Source organism: Mytilus galloprovincialis, chromosome 8 (assembly GCF_965363235.1).
Source record: "Mytilus galloprovincialis chromosome 8, xbMytGall1.hap1.1, whole genome shotgun sequence".
NCBI lineage: Eukaryota > Metazoa > Mollusca > Bivalvia > Mytilida > Mytilidae > Mytilus > Mytilus galloprovincialis.
The window spans coordinates 6,921,107-6,938,657 of NC_134845.1; the positions used below are offsets into that span (position 1 = coordinate 6,921,107).

Consider the following 17,551-nt stretch of genomic DNA (forward strand, 5'->3'; position numbering starts at 1 on the left):
CTCCCCCTATACCTCTAGCCAATGTAGAAAAGTAAAAGAATAACAATACGCACATTAAAATTCAGTTCAAGAGAAATCCGAGTCTGATGTCAAAAGATGTAACAAAAGAAAATAAATAAAATGACAATAATACATAAATAACAACATCCTCTATGTCCTATAGGTTACATGCATAGTCGCATTTGTCATCCATTCTTATGATTATTCAGATTGCGTTATTTTGGGAGAAAAACGACAAAAAAGGAGTCCGGATATGATTCCGTCATCAGACTGACTTTTAGTCATAGATATGATTTCCGGTTTGAAACATGCATAAATACAACCAATCGTATGATAGATAACAAAAATGAAAAATAGATAAGCCAATCAGAGCGTTCTCCATATAATGGTGTTTAGATCGCAAGAACCACAACTATTATACCTCCTTAGAGAGGACAATTATTTTTCGCGTTTATCTACATGTAAACTACGATTATACTACTTTAATATATAGAGACTCTCTGTATTCTTTCAGGGACTTTCTATGTTAGTATAGAAAGTCCCTGATTCTGTCTACTGTTTCTTTGAAATGTTTACTATTTAAGGGGTCATACCACTTGCATATATATATTAAAATAAGTAAAACATGCTCAACTTCATCTAAAACTACCTCGACCAAAAACTTTAACCTGAAGCGGGACAGACGGACGGACGGTCGACCGAACGCATGGATGCACAGACTAGAACACATAATGCCCATAAATAGGGCAAAACAAAATATTGTTTAAAGGGAAAATAGTGATTTGGCAGAAATCAAAGTAAGGTAGAGATTAGAGGGAGACAGAACCTTTTTCGGGGCGTCGGGATCGTGTGTTTTTAAGCTCGGGATTTGGGAATTGATCCTTACGGGATCAAGGAACATATATTTCGATTTCGGGATATGAATTTCTTTAAATTCTGTATCTCGGGATTTCATGGTTATAAGCCCGGGATTTTGGGATCAGGACCCCACCGACCACCCCTCAAATTAGCCTTAGTCGGTCTTAGTCATTTATACATGATTCATATCCTACCAATGGCATGTAAATAAGGCTCTTAAAAGAAAAAGCACTAATGGGTTGTCCTAGAAGCATATTTTGTTAGACTCATAATGGTCTTTATACAAGCAGTTACATTTATTACATACTTACCATCACCATCATAGATCACAACGAGGATTGGTCAAAGGCCGACAGACTTGCTCGGGAAAGCTTTTGGATAAGAAAGCTCAGGACAGTTTCCCCAGAGGGCATTAATGAAAAAACATAGAAGAGTCACTCATTTTCCCTACCATCACTAACTTCCTGACATCACCCGTGTCAAGTTACTCCGGCTTCCGTACTGGACACTTACACTTTTCAGGAATTTTTTAATTATACTAGTTTTAGTTACAGTTGGCGGGGATGTGTAAATACACAGCCACGTTCTATTACTTAACCTTAGTAAAAATTTATTACTCATTTTTCTTATTATCAAATTACTATATATTTGGCATGTTTAAATACGCAGTCTCTGTTGCAATTTTTCTACCGCTGTCATATTTTAAATATTATACCAGCGTAGATCGATCAGGACTGTTTATTGAGACTGTATTCCTACGCAGTTGTTTAACATCTCAACTATCACCACCTTTGGGAATTTAGAGTTGTGCCACTTAACATCGTAAATAACTATTTTTATTTTGGCATATCTCTGTAGTCTTTGCGCCGTGTTTGGAAATTTTAAAATTGTTCCAGCGTTCGCTTAAATTGTATTAATTTCAAGATTTTGATAGAGTCTTAATTTGAATTGACATGATTCATTTGTCATCGTGCTATTACCGAGCAAGGATATCTGTTATCCGAAATATCTAACATATTGTTCGTTTTATTGTGTTTTTGTTGATGTTGTACCCTTTTAGACTTGTTATATATTATATTTTGTAGTGTACTGAATCATAATTATATGATCTTTCGCCCCGTAAGATTTATCGTTGACTATTTATTCAGTCATTTAATATATATAAGATGTGTAAATTGGCCTTCTTTAAATTATTCTTTTGTCATTTGCACTTGCCAGTCTAAATTTGAAAGAACAAGCGAGAGGGTTAGCTTTAATCCACCATTTTCTACATTTGAAAATGCCTGTACCAAGTCAGGAATATGGCAGTTCTTGTCCATTCGTTTTTGATGCGTTTTGTTATTTGATTTTGCCATGTGATTATGGACTTTCCGAATAGATTTTCCTTTAAATTCAGTATTTTCGTAATTTTACTTTTTAGTCAGTATCTCTCCATATAGTTACCATATGTTTCAGAAGCACTATATAGACAATTGCATATTTTTCGAACAGTCTGTCATGGCCGTACGGATATACATCTATTATTTTATGAAAACGATAAATGGAATAATAAGAAAAAATGCTATAGATAGTCAGGTAAAAATTAATGAGATATCTCAAAATAACTCGCTATAAAAATTAATATGCATAATTTTATGCATAATTGAATTCGAAGCGAGGATATTATGTTGGGTGGTAAATTTAGATACCACTTCAACATACCATAATTTTCACATTTCTTATGCAAGGATTGCCGATCAAATTCAAATGTTGAGGGTTGGAAAATATCGTGTTGGACACGGTTCATTGGATATTTTGACTACATGTATAGTAGACACATTCTTTGTTTCAATAATATGCAAAATATTTGTTATTATTATATGACGTCCTCATGCATGCTAGTCATTTTTGGATTATTTCTGATGAAAAACTGACATCAAACAAATTACATGTTAAATATTAAAAAATCCAACCGATCGTGAAATCTAGCTGAGTTTTGAACAGCATCGAAATCCAAATACGTGAAAATATCTCAAACGTGTCGGCAAAAAGTCAGTTATCACGTAAACAAACTCTATAAGAAGTGTTTAGCAAATCATGAATTTATTGATATCTACATATTAATGTTATACAACATAGATCATTATGTTGCAGTTAGTGAATAAGGATGATTTGAACGAACTAAGAGTCAGATAATAACACTTTCATTTTTCACATCGTGCCGCAGCATTGTTTAAAAAGCTTTTTTGCTGCATTACGAAATTCAATATCCATAAAAGCATAAATCAGCGGGTTTGATATATTGTTTATGATGAATGTTCGATACAACCAAATCACTATATTAACCTGTGAACTTGATAGTTTTTCCCAGAAGTCTGGATAGAATCCTTCCAAGGTTAAAATAGTTGAAACAGGAATGAAGCATATAAGAAATACTGTTGTAACTATCATAAACATGAAAGAGAATTTGTTCATTAGACGTCTGCTCCGCTTCCGTTTCCGCTGTTTCTTCTTCGATGGTTTTGATATAGTTGTTGAATAGGTTTTTGTAGTTGAAAGAGAGTCTGAAGATATGTCTGACATTGGGCACGTGATTTGAAGCGAATCAATAGATTGGTCGTCCGTCATAACTCCATTATCAACTGTTCGAAAGTCTACTGTCATCGATGTATTTTTAATCTTTTGAAATCTGACTAAGTCTACATCCGGGAACGCAATGTTCTGTAATCCTTTTGCCTTCATATTTTTGTCGGATATCATATCGTGTAATGACGATTTTCTGACATGGCCTTTGTTAGTATCCCCAAATGTTTGGAACGTTAGATTGTTACCCGTCTCACTGTTTTCTGATTGTGCACGATCCTCGTATGATTCCTCACTTTTGCTCGGTTTGGAATTTCTTGGCGTTGAATCTTTTGGATAATGTGCATGTGTATGTTTGAACTGGTGGGTTTTAAAGTGATGATAAATTGCGTATCCAATCTTCCCATATAAAAATATGAAAGATAAATACACAAGGAAAATAAACGAAGAAACGACAATTCCGTAAAGGGCGCCAAATATTTTGTTACCGTATTTTAACTTACTACAGTGCGATGTAATCACATGTCCATTTTTCTTGAAATGTACAATTCCGTATGTTAAACACAGCGGTATAGTAAAGCATACTGCACACACTAAACATATAAAAATCATAATGCGCCTACATTGTAAACTCAAAGTACGCTTCCGACATATTTTCAAGTATCTTTGAACTGCAATGCAAAGCAATAAGAAAATAGACATATATGTTGTATTTCCCATGAAATAGTACACTATCTTACATAGCGCTACGTTTGTAAAGTTTTCTTGGTGGTAGTTCCAAACTATTCCAAGCGAGGAGCTGACAACGCATGCTATAAGATCTGCTAGTGCCAGTATTGGTATGAAATATCTCTCTTCGGATGCCTTGGTTATATGAAATTTGTAAACTAGAATAACTATAGTGTTTCCAACTAGACCTATTATTATGTACAGCGACAGCGTCACAAAATCTGGGATCGTATCTCTTTGCCAATCGAAGTTATCCGAGGAGACAGCAATGGCTGTCGAATTATGTGACATGTTGAGTCGATATACGTGTTTTAGCTATAACATAGAAAGAGAATTAACATTTCATATATAAACAACATGTTTCAACGATATGATAGTTTTATAGGTGCCTATGGGATAGTGTAAAAACAATTAATTGATACCAGGAAGTTGAATGTAACTAAATTAAACAAGTGTTTCAAGAATAGAGTATCAATCAAACCTAAATATGTTAAGAGTTCTACTCAAGAGTTTTAGCTTTGTCTGATACGTTCTATGATAATATTTAGACTAATTATCCCTCATTATCCCTCTAAATACCTCTTATTTCCTGATACAATATGAGGCATAATATACGCTTTGTTTATTTTTTAAATATTTTTTTACAAACAGGAAAGAATACATAACTGAAATAGGAAAAGTAAACGTCAACATTTGATGAAAGGTTTTCCGGCAATGAACGAGATTACTAGTACACCCCCTCGACTTCGCAAGTCCGTGACTGAATTTGAGTACCTGTGCCTTATTTTTTGCCTAAATTTGACATATGATAAATTCATGCTGATCGTATTGTGCACTATTGTCTTTTCTTTCACAATCTGTCTGTTTTTACCCGTCCTGGACAGTGGTTTTCTTACTACAATAGAATAACAAGCAACTATTTCAATTTTATCAAATTTAATAGTATTGAGATGAAGAAAAACATACTATAATAAAAATATCTTTATTTAAAGAGAGTAACTCATTTGGATTAAACTAATTTCAATACGGGTCTCTACATACAATGTTCACAATATGAATAAAACATAATTAATATACTATTACACACATGTAAACAATAGATGTATATAAAGTAATATAACAACAACAACAAAAACGCCTATGGTATACATTGTGGTTTAACTTATAAATTTAACACTTTAAAAAATAAAATGACGTGTAAGAGTTTTTGAATGCAGATCTACTTTTTGATTTTTTAATTTCACTGGACAGTGAATTCCACAGTTTTGGACCACTAAAAGAAAAACTTGATTTGTATAATTCTGTATTTGATTTAGGCAGCAACCATTTGATTTTCTGGGGGGGGCTATGGTTTTTTTTGGAAAAAAAAGTTTGTTTCCAGTTTTTGGAGAAAAAAATAATTTGTTTTTGATTCTGAGAAAAAAAAATTGTTTGTTTCACCCTCAGCTGCCACTATATGTAATGCTAAAATTGAAAGAAAAAAATTGTTTTTGACTTGTTGCGAAAAAAATAGATTGTTTTTCGCCGCAGGCGAAAAAAAAAGTTTGTACAGAAAAAAAAACCATAGCCCCCCCCAGAAAATCAAATGGTTGCTGCCTTAGGGACAATAAAATTATCCTATGATGAAAGTCGAGTATTGTACGATTGTTTTCTACTTGTAGGCACAATAAGATTGGATAAATATTTTGGTGACAGTTGGTGTTTTGATTTATACATTAATAATGATTTGTGGTAAAATATTCTCTTAGTAACAGGAATAATTCCAGATTCCTTGAATAGTTCAAAAGATGGTTTATGAATATCGTGTTCGTTTAAAATAATTTAAGCTGCCTTTTTTTGCAATTTTAGTAAACTGTCAACTAAAAACCGAACAACAGTAATCCAAATGTGGAAGAATATACGCATTGTAAAATAAAATTCTTGCATTGTGATTCAAGTATTTCTTGATTCTTTTTTAATAAAGCTAATGAAGAATTAACTTTTTTGATTATATGATTAATTTGATCATACCAATAGTGTAACATAGTGTACTATAGTGTGACATAGTGTACTATAGTGTAACATAGTGTACTATATCGAAACATAGTCTACTACACTAGTGTAACATCAATATAAAACATCTAGGGTCCAGAAAAATTCAATGCTGTCCTGATAGACGAGGGATTTACAGAGGATATCGAACTCGAAATTGTAATACTAATAAAGTGTGAAATAAAAAGGTCTGGAATGATGCAATTTTAACAATACCGTTGTTTTATATCAGATATGTAAGTAGTACAAATAATTATGACGTCTAGGAAGGCTATTTTAAATTTTTGCTTTGACGCCTTCGTCGATGTAAGGCGCCAATGAAAAAAAATATAGCCTTTCAAGACGTCATTATTATTTTGACTTATATGTAGGAGTCTAAGGTACAATGGGCCATTCCAGTTAATAATCTGCTAAAGGGGGTTGGATGATCCTTTCTGAGGAGTGTAAAATTTACACACCTTAGGGGTGAAAATTTGGGGTTTTTCATCTGACACGTACACTTATATGCAAAAAACTTCTGAGGGTCTTGCAGCAGTAAATACTTTAAAATAATTACATCTTAGGGGTTACAAAAATGCCTATGTCAGATCTTATGGGTGCTTTTGAATGTAGACAGTTACGTATCATGCATTATCTGTTATTGTATTTAAAAAATTCTGATGGGTACAATCCTTGCAGTAAAAAATTCTGATAGGTCATTTTTTCCCATGAAAGCCCATCCACCTAATATGAACAGAAACTCTACATCTGATAGGTCTTAATTCTTAGATCTGATAGGCAGTTTTTCATGATGTTTTTTTTCTGATACGTATAAACAAAATTCTCCCCATCCATCCCCACCTGTCAGAAATTAACTGGAATGGCCCAATGCGATTGTGACGCTGAAGTTCAATTGTCATGCTATGCGATGGTCTACACCGAAATGCATTGGTCCATACGCGGATGTGCGATGTTCTATATGACGCATCGTTGATAGTTTAAAATCTACAGATATTCAATTATCATAAGAAGTAGATTAGTACATTGATATAAATTTACATTTATTATTTCTATGGCTGTCCGTATCTACAGTTGTATACTTAATGAGAGATCGTCCTTTTTGATATGTGGACATAATTCTGCTATTGGCATTTTATATAGGACTCTGACCCTTGATGGTACTCCGAACCGCGATAGTCACGCTGTTGTGTGATTATTTGACGCTGAAGTACGATGGTGTCATTGTGACGCTATATTTCTTGTCGATGACTTCTCTGAAGTGCAACCAATTTCGTAAACCATTATGTCAATGTTTTTTTTCATATTTGAATTTGTTGAAGAAATAAATGTTTTATTTTATGTAAACCTATTGATTTCAAGCAGTCATTGAATATCCAGTCCTCATTGACTATAGTTGTAGTGTATATTATACTTTGTAGATAGCAAACAGTAGTCATTCAATCGTTCAAAACTTGACATTTTTTTAAAGCAGTACTACACATGTATTTACAATGATTAAAATTGAAGTGTGGTAGTTGTTTGAAGTGAAAATAATTTAAGTTTGTCACAACGAAACAACTTAAGCGAAAAACGGATAATGCTCTAGTGAAAAATAACAATTGAATGTTTTGTATGCATATAACACCTTATACAAAATCTAGCTCTCATAATAATTGAAAATCTGTTAGTTTTAAACTAGCCATAACGCGTCTTATAGACACACATCAGCGACAGGACCATCGTACATCAGCGAAATGATCAAAACCATCCCACTTCAATAGGGTTGTCATCGCACTTCAGCGTCCCAATCACACATGAGTCCTACATATATAACTAGTATACGGTGATTTCATTAAAATTGTACAGTATATACAATTATTGTCGAAATTTATCATGCTATAATAATTGTTGAATACTTATAGAATTGAGAGGATTTGCAGAATAACATCATTTATATACTTTGTTGCATGTGCCTATGTGTGATTCGCCTATAAAAAATCAAACCCAGCTGACAACTTTAAAAAACGATATAAATAAAAATGTATATAAAACGCGGGGTATTGAGAGGGGACCTTTCATATATATTTTTTTCGTAATTCTATATAGCCGCACATTTTTTTTGACAGATATCGATAGTACATCTTTAGTTAGAGTAATTGTGATCAACAATGTCACAGGAACCCTCACACCAAGTCAAGCATGCGCATTAACTAGTTCACAGCCGGTGGGTACACAGGAATTACTAGTTCGTTCAGGTATGTTTAACACAAAGGTTTAAATATGGACAATATTAACGCGATATAATGGGAGAAGCTGATTCAGAATATCTTAGTTAAGCCCCACTCCCACTAGACCACGATCGCACTACGCTCACCGCGTTCTTAAATTTATTCAGATCGTAGTGAGGTCGCGGTATGAGCGGCATGAAAATGTTAATTTTTGCTGTTTTCACGATGATACGCTTCTACAACGACCCCGCTACGCTTTAAGCTAGGTTTACACTGCCGATCAGATCAACTCGATCAAACCCGATCAAGATAAACTAAGTGATCGGGAGACTGATCTGATTCAGGCAATCGACAAGGATGTTCGGGATAGTCTACTTTACTCGTCATCGATCTGACTTTCTACCCGATAGTTTTTGACATGGCAAAAACAATCGAATAAGGACCAAAAAGCAAGCCACTCGAGAAGAGATCGAGAATTCGTCGAGTAGCGGTCGAATTGATCGGAAAAAGATCGTGTAGAGATCGAGTTCGGTCGGAATACAAACAAATACCGATCAGTACCCGATCATTTCGACCTTTGCTCGAATAAAGTCCGATTATTTCCAGATTAACTCGACCAATGTCCGATCTCTTACAGATCACTTCGACTTCTATATTTATTTTATCCCAGACCAACTCGACCAATACCCGATCCCTTCGCGACCACATTCGACCACTCTTCGATCTCTACTCTCCCATACACGAGAACACATGACTGTTACACGATTCCCTAAAAGTGTGTGCAGATCTGATTAACTCTCATAACTCTGTCTCCCCAAAAATATATTGGCAACATCATATTTAACTGTACAATACAAAAATTCCTCTATCTACATTACGTGTGTTTTCCTGAATGGTTTTACACTAGTAATTTTGGGGCCCTTTATAGCTTGTTGTTCGGTGTGAGCCAAGGCTCCGTGTTGAAGGCCGTATATTGACAACGACGTAAGGGAAGAATAGCCTGCAAATTTGGCACCGGCGGATTTTTAAAATACGAAAGTAATTGAGCAATAACATTCATTATTAGACTGCTGACGACTAAATTATCTTTCGAAGTTGGTTTATAAGAGCATCGATCAAGATTATATTTACCTGTTTTATGGGATATTTTCTGTTTTTTCTGTCCGTATTTTTCGTTTGACTAGAAATGTTTGTACTAGTATAAAACAAAGATGTAGTACAATTGCCGACGAGACAGCTCTTCACAGAACACCAAATGACATAGAAATGATTAATAACAACTATATATAGGTCACATTACTGTTTTCATTGGAACTTTTTTTACGTAATTTCAAACAAAAAGGAGACGATAGACAAATATTTTTTTTTATGTGGAGCGAATTTCATTCTTACACTAGCGGTAAAAACAGTTCAGTGTGCACATGTTTAGATAATTTGTTTCTAACATACTTTTGCAAAGTTTGCATAAACCTATTTTTACGCGTAATAAGTTCAAATAACAACAAAATTCGTTTTTGACAGTTCAAACAGGGTCAGCAAACTCCATTTAAATGATGCATTTGTTTCTACAAATAACGTAGTAACGTGAAACAAACTATAACAAATGGCACTCAACGTTGACCGAACTTTGGTTAGAAAGAAATGCACTCTTGATCTCTTGAGAGATACATGTAAAGTTGTAAACAGTTTCAGAAAAGGTATTTCTCCAGGGGAATGAAATTCTACTTTTGGTAAATTTTGGGGTAGTATGTGACATCTTTGTCCTCTTTTTGCAATATGTTTAAGCAAAAACATGCAGGTTGTTGCCATACAGAAAAAAGAAAATAAGTATCTTTAACCATTCAACTACTGGATATCAAATCTATGGAAAATACTGATTACATACTTATGCACATATATTACACAAACAGTATGCTTTATTTGTATGAAAGCAAGGAAAAAGTGATGGTAAAGTTTATGTATATTGCTATCTAACATTAAGTACTAATCCAGTGACAAATCTCAATTTGTGGTGTCATTTCCCAAAAAGAGCAATACAACTATCATTACATATCAGTGTCTACTAGGAGGAAGATTTTAAAAGCATTAGGTTCCTCTTTGTTAAGTTAGTGCAAGTCTCTCATACTGCCCACATTTGGTCGGCGTGTCAGCCACTGCCTCACCTAGATTTCTCGGCGCCCGTTGCTGGGTACACCTTCTTGTTCGTCTTCTTTTCACTCTCCAAGCTCCGTTACAGCTGTTAATCTGTTTCTTCTGTCTCTCTGAGCTCATATCACCTTGCCCACAAATCTAATTGCTTTATTTCTATATAGATATTTTTAAATGTATAATTTTACTCGGAACTTCTATTGAATATAACTAAATATACGGAAAATGTGTCCAGGGGACAGATAATACCCCAGCTATCATATATAACATTATAAAGGGTAATTACTCAAGAACGGCCACCCAAATTCGCTTTTGAACTGTGTTTTATGGCAATACACCATTCTGGATACGGCGTTTCATAAAATTTGGTTGAGGCAAAATAAAATAAGAAAACGGAAACTAATATTGTTTGGACGTACATGTACGCACATACGTACGGACGAACAAGGGTAACACGTAATGCTCACTCCGAAGCGGCGGAGAATAAAAGTTTCGGACGTTTTTATACCCGATTATCCCTACAACCCACATACGATCAGGTCGATCTGGTCTGGTCAAGATCAGACTGAGATCGTTAAAAGGATGATTTGGTCTAGCTAGTCGAGTAAAGATCGTATAAAGATCGCGAATGGATCGGAATTATCGAATTAGTATTCATTTTGTTGTCGGGATGGAGTCCTGATGGGGTCGTTAATTGTCGAGTAAAGGTTGTGTACAGTCGGATGGCGGTCGGGTAGAAGTCATAAACAGGCCCGATTAAGTTATTGGTTGAGCTTGGTCGTGGAAATTTGGACAATCGGGTTCATCGAGTTAATCTGATCGGCAGTGTGAACCTAGCTTTAACCACGTTCTCACCATGCTCTTTCTACGATTATCACGATCTTACTACGCTCATCAGGTTCCCACTACGACCATACCACGAGTTGTCGGATTGCGACACGATCTTACCACGCTTTTATTGCGATTATAGCACGATCTTACTACGATTATACTACGATCATACCGCGATCTCACTAAGATCATAGCAATAACGTCAACATCGTGTTCCTTATAAATACTGTTCCATTTCTGCTATTTCTGATTAATACGTATATTTCTCAGAAACAACACAGTAGTGCCATCAACATCTACCAGAACACTTGGGCGTGGTGGTAGAGGAAGATGTTGAGGCTGAGGGAGCTCTGACATTAACGAATCCTGATCCAGCAGAGGTGTCGGACCGACCAATCAAACCTGAATCACAACCTATTGCTGGTCAATCAAGCTCAAATGACGATGTTTAGTGAATGATAGCAGGGATGACACAGATGTATCAAGCATGGTTGTGGCGCCGTTAGAGAAAAAGGACAAGATGTCCAAATTACAAACAAACAAACTAAACCTTGAGAGCTTAAATAAATTTTATGATGATCGTAGTATGAACGTAGTGAGGGCGTATTAACAGCGTGATAAGGACAGAATGGGTGTGCTAGCATCGTACTATGGTATTGAACAGCGTGGTACAAACGTGGTTTACTAGTAGTCGTAATTGAAGCGTAGTTGGTGGTGGTGAGAACGTGATGGTCGTAGTGAGGTCGTTATGACGTCGCTGTGAGATCGTAGCGCAGTCTCTCCGAATATAATCATGCTTTTGCTGCGCTCTCGCTACGATGTTATTGCGACCTTTGCGATCTTACCACGACTTTACTGCGCTCTAACTGCACTTCTACTACGACCTGATTTCGCCACGACCGCACCACGATTGTTTTGATTGTTTTGAACATGTTCAAAGTTGGCCACGCTCATCACGATCATGAAGACCTCATCACGACCATACTACGACCTTTCTGCGATCTGCACGATCGCTTTACGATTGTCAAATTTTTCATTTTTTTCACAGATCGTAGTGCGATCGTGGCCTAGTGGGACTGCGGTATAACAAAAAGGGTCATATTTTTTTCTTGATTATAAAATTCATTCTTTTCGGTAAAAAGAGGCTTTATACTGTTTAACTAAACATTTTTGAAACCGCGAAAAAGGAAAAGACGAAAGCAGCACTATATAAATCTCAAGCGTCCGAAGCGTATTTTTTTTTATTTCATCAGAAACGCTCAAAGCCGAAAACCTAAGATATATTAGAACCGAAACTGTTAAAGAACTATTTGACGAAGTCACTGACAACTTGCTCATCCGATTTCTTGTTAATTATGTTTTGAATGTGAACTTGATAAGTTAACACTAATGAACCTTTATTGATATATAACGCAGTTTTATAACAAAGTATTTAATTTTAGATGCTGTGTCTCCGTCAGCTATAAGCTGTCCAGCATCTATTCAGTATTATTTAAGTGCCACCATTCAGTCCAGTGGATGTGTTGAGAACTACATTGATGGGACTGCTAAAGCTTCACAGCATACATACACATATGCATCATGTGTCACTTCAAAGTACACGTGTAAGTTATATGGAAAGTGTGTCTGGGTGTTAATTAACTAGCCCTTAGTGTCAAAGTCTCTTCATCAACAGTATTATGCAGTAATGGATGTTTTGTTTTAATACGGATTATTGCTGTTTTATCCATACAAATATTTCAAATTTATGTGTAAAAGCACTTAATTCGTATTCGATTTAAAGAGGTAATTTGAAATCCGGAGTTTTATTGGTATTTTTTCACAGCGTGTTGGGAAGTTGTTGCAAACATATTTTTACGTTTATATTCCAAGTAATATCTTGGTTTTCTTTCCAAAACCATTAATTTATAAAATATAGTGTTTTCGATTTTTTTTTATTTCATTTTACCAGGAGGAATGAAGTTAGAAATGTCAGAGCCCGGGATGTATGATTACGTAACGAGCCAAATCACCGAAAAATAAAATAAAAAATCAAACACGATAACTCTATTAGGTCATCCTAATTCAAGTTATACAAATTCTTCATAAGTTCAGAATCAGGCATAATAGTTTCCGAATTTTTGAATACACAAAGTTGACGATTGTTTGTTTCATCTTCTTTTCTTACTGCTACTAATTGTAAATAGTAACTTCGAAAATAATAACTTCACTCTTCACCCCCCCCCCCCCCCAAAAAAAAAAGACCAACAACAACAAAAATTTATTATATGAAGTTGGTACCCACACAACGTCATTTTTGGATAACGATCATTAGAGATCTTGAGATTAAAAGTTTGGAAAGCCAATAATGTTTTATGTTTTGAAATCAAAGAAGCCAAGAAAACAGCATTAACAAAATAGCCCCACATGTTCATGTAAACTCTGTTTGACGGAGTTGTAACCAATATACTACTTTTAAGCACAACTGCACAACATTGTATGTACCGAAAATTTACAAACAAATATCATTCACAATATGCAGTGGCAAATATATCATGCTTATTCAGGAACATTTGTCCTTAAATATGAGTTGTGTAAGCGATATATGCATTGAAATCATGATATTCGTTGTTTGTCTACCCTTAGTTGATTTAGTGGACAATCATTCACCAAGAATACGGTTCATCTAATAGGCACTGCTACAATGTATGATTCATATTGTGAATGATATTTGTTTGTAAATTACCTTTTCGTTGAGTTATGAAATATTTATTACTCTACGAAAAGGAAATGATGTAACTTTCAAAAGCTTTGCAAAATTTACAAAATACAAGGTATTACATTTTGAAGATGAAATATGAAGCACAAACTAACATGGCAAAAGAACAATGCTTTAAATTGTTTAGTCAAATTTACAAGTTACTGAAGTTCAAATAATGGAATAGACGTAACTGACAGTAAGATTAAGACGCTGACGATATGTATAGATAATGTTGCCTTATTTATTCATCGATAAATGCTATATATGACAACAAATGAAATAAGAAAGTCATAGTTTCACAAAGTTAAAATTTTGAAATTTTTCTAATAGAATTTGTTAAGCTAAAAACATTAAATGAAAAAAAGTAAATACAAAACAGACAAACACAGGCTATTAACTGAACCCTTTGAAGAAAATTTAATAGAGAGAAAAGATGAAAAATGATTTATCTAAATAAATATGCCTTTGCTAAAAACTATCATTGTTTTTAATATATATATTTTTTTTATAGCTGGTGGTAAATTTGATTGTATGTATTCAGTCACAGAAGAACCATATACTTATCTGACTGTATTTAACAATGATACAACGGTTGATGAATCTGCAACATTTAGATATTTATGCTATGCAAGTATACTTTTGTTTTACATCGAATCTACAAAAAATGGCGATTAAATCTCACAAATGCATCAAAGTACTGTCAATAATTTATACTATTCCCTATAACACAAACATATCGTTAAGGTATAACCAAAGGCAATCAAAATTATCAGTTGAAGTTAAATAAGAGAAACAAAAGACGATCATCAATTTTACACTTGTTTTTTTTTTCATTTTTTCTGATAGTGTGTGAACATTTCATGTAACAATTTTCACAATACTTGATTGTTAAGAACCAAAGACAAACGTTACACTATACCACATAACTTTACAGTTTTCGGGATGACACCCGACTAAAAAACCATTATGGCGGTGAACCATTTTTTTTTAATTAAAAAGTGAAAAAAGACAACTCCATGGTTTAGTATTTCCGCTTCAGATCCTTCCCTGAAAAAAACCAAACAAAACAAACAAAAAAAAAAACAAAAAAAAAACAAACAAACAAAAAACAAAAACAAAAACATGTTCAAATCTACAGGTTATAAACATGAATAATTATTATCTTTCTACTACATGCATTCACATTTAGAAAATTTCCTAATAGGTAATTTGGAGTTATGGTCATGTTGTATACTATACATATCATCCCCAAATCTGTCAACCCCTGCAGACACCAATTCGGACGGCAACTGATGGAGTGGCCGTTGTAGCTTCTAATAGTAAGTATGACATATTTAAAAACATAAATGAAAAATGAAATATTCAACATATGTTCTAGTATATTTTTTCACTTTATATTTTTTGGGGCATCTTCCTCAATTGGTTTTTAAGCATAAATAAAAGTAAAACTAAACAAAATGTGAATGATTATAAGCTTTTGCTATTTGTGCAGTGGCAGATAGGTCGTGCAATTTTTTATGACGAAACCAATTTCACAATTAAAAAGATAAGTAGCGTCTGCAAGATATGGGTTGGAGGACGGAGCTTAGGCATATCCATCAGAAATTTAAATGTTGATCGGGTTCAGAATGTCATTCTTCCGATTGTCTAAATAATCAAAACGAATTCGTTGATATGTTGGCGAATACATCGGTGCCTACGACTGACTAACCAGTCTCCCCAAACACTCGCATAAACTCAAAACGAAAAATAAGGTAGCCGTAAGTACACTGTGTATAATTAGCAGACGAACACATTTTTTCTTCTTCTAGATATGTCAAATGATGTTGGTAGCCAAATAGCTGTTGGCGTAATACTGAGTCTACTGCTGCTTGCCTTGATTGTGTTGACTATTGTTTTGTTAGTCCTTTTCCTGCTAGGACAAAGGCGTCAAAAAGCAGTCAGAATTATCGAAGAGAAAAAAGTTAGAAAAAGCAAATCAGAATCTAAATCAAAGTCTTCTGATGGAAAAGCAAAACATGATGAAAAGAAGAAACACAAGAAAACTAAAAAGAAGAAGACAGACAATGAGCAAAAAACGGATCAAAACCAGAATATGAATGTTTCTTTAAGACGAACAGAATCAATGAAAGAAAAAGTGAGTAATGTAATATAGTGTGCACGATTCAAACTTTTCTGTTTTCTGTAATCTCCTGGTTAATTAACAAGCACAGCGTTACCACATTTTGAAAAATAATTTGACATGACGTTTAATGTTTATGCGTCTGCGTACATGTATCACAGCAGTCAGAGTTCTTTTTTGATTTTTTCCAAATTTTGGCAGATGTCATGTATTATAGTTTACTACAAAATGCACACAGTATGTGTTTTGCTCATTGTTAAAGGCCGTTCAATCCTCTATTATAAGTTATATAGTTTGCTATAGGTCCACTACGGATCCATAGAGGATAAGTAAAATACATAGAGGATTCTATAGAACTCTATTTATCTATAGGTATTCAGTAACGAACCGTATACAAAAATTATTGCATACATGACTTTTGCATAAAAAAAACCCCAGTAAAATACAAAAACAAAAAAACACAAACATACAACGCGCTGAACCAAGAGTACTCAAAATTACTGAAATCTATTTCAATCTTAAATAATAATCAAACCATATTTTCCAGACAACAAATATTATACAGTACGATTCGAAGGGATTTGGTGTAAAAACATTATATTTGTAAACAGTGTTCGAAGAAAAAAAAATGACCTCGCGCAATATCAAAACAAAAGTATCGACAGGAAGTGTGGAGGATGTAAATGTTTTTACCTTTATAAACATTGGGATACTTATCAAAACCAGCTCATCAAATGAACAGTGCTTTTGTTACATATATGTATTTCCATTGATAATTGAAATTATCCTTTTACATGTACAACGTTTCGTTGTGTGAATCAGTTATGCATATGACTTTGAATAATTTCATTATTTGACAGGCTAAAGAAACAAAACTAAAATGGACAGATTTTGTTGGTATTAGTGGAAATGTAAATGGTTTTGATAAACCGGTAAGTAATGCATGCAATTATAAACCTATAAATGCGATAAATCTTAATCACTTCTCAAATCTGGATATAAATTATGAATATAGACGTACTTAAGTACATTAATGGTACCAATTTTTCTGTATATGTCTAAAAGCTTCAACACAAACGATCAAAAGATGAACTATTCAGTATTAAAGGTAATGCATAAATTTATACAATTCAAATTTTGAAATCCTTTTTTAAAAAAAGATTAAGGGAAAAAAATCGTGAAGGGAAAAGCATAATTCACATACTAGAATGGATCCCAATGTCATGTCTTCATAAGTTTAAAAAAAACAACCTTTTTAGCCTCAATTGATTTTTTCACCAAAAAACAAATAGAGCTAGTACATTCATAAATATATATACATCT

General features: G+C 34.0%; 2 protein-coding genes across 2 annotated transcripts in view; one reads left to right on the forward strand and one right to left on the reverse strand.

Moving 5' to 3' along the window:
- The window catches only part of LOC143084955 (uncharacterized), a 54,858-nt gene that overhangs the window by 36,216 nt on the left and 1,091 nt on the right, over window positions 1–17,551 (forward strand). The window contains exons 4-9 of the mRNA XM_076261051.1: window positions 8,286–8,414; window positions 12,809–12,970; window positions 14,618–14,733; window positions 15,311–15,425; window positions 15,918–16,243; window positions 17,089–17,160. Coding sequence (XP_076117166.1) covers window positions 8,286–8,414; window positions 12,809–12,970; window positions 14,618–14,733; window positions 15,311–15,425; window positions 15,918–16,243; window positions 17,089–17,160 — 920 coding nt within the window. The remainder of the gene's footprint in view (window positions 1–8,285; window positions 8,415–12,808; window positions 12,971–14,617; window positions 14,734–15,310; window positions 15,426–15,917; window positions 16,244–17,088; window positions 17,161–17,551) is intronic.
- On the reverse strand, window positions 2,919–4,516 carry LOC143084954 (uncharacterized). Its single transcript, XM_076261050.1, has one exon. It carries the CDS (start codon window positions 4,438–4,440, stop codon window positions 3,049–3,051), a length of 1,392 nt encoding a protein of 463 aa, XP_076117165.1. The 5' UTR covers window positions 4,441–4,516; the 3' UTR covers window positions 2,919–3,048.

Excerpts from the sequence above, each read along its gene's own strand:
- LOC143084954 (XM_076261050.1), bottom strand. The coding sequence starts at position 4,440 with ATGTCACATAATTCGACAGCCATTGCTGTCTCCTCGGATAACTTCGAT.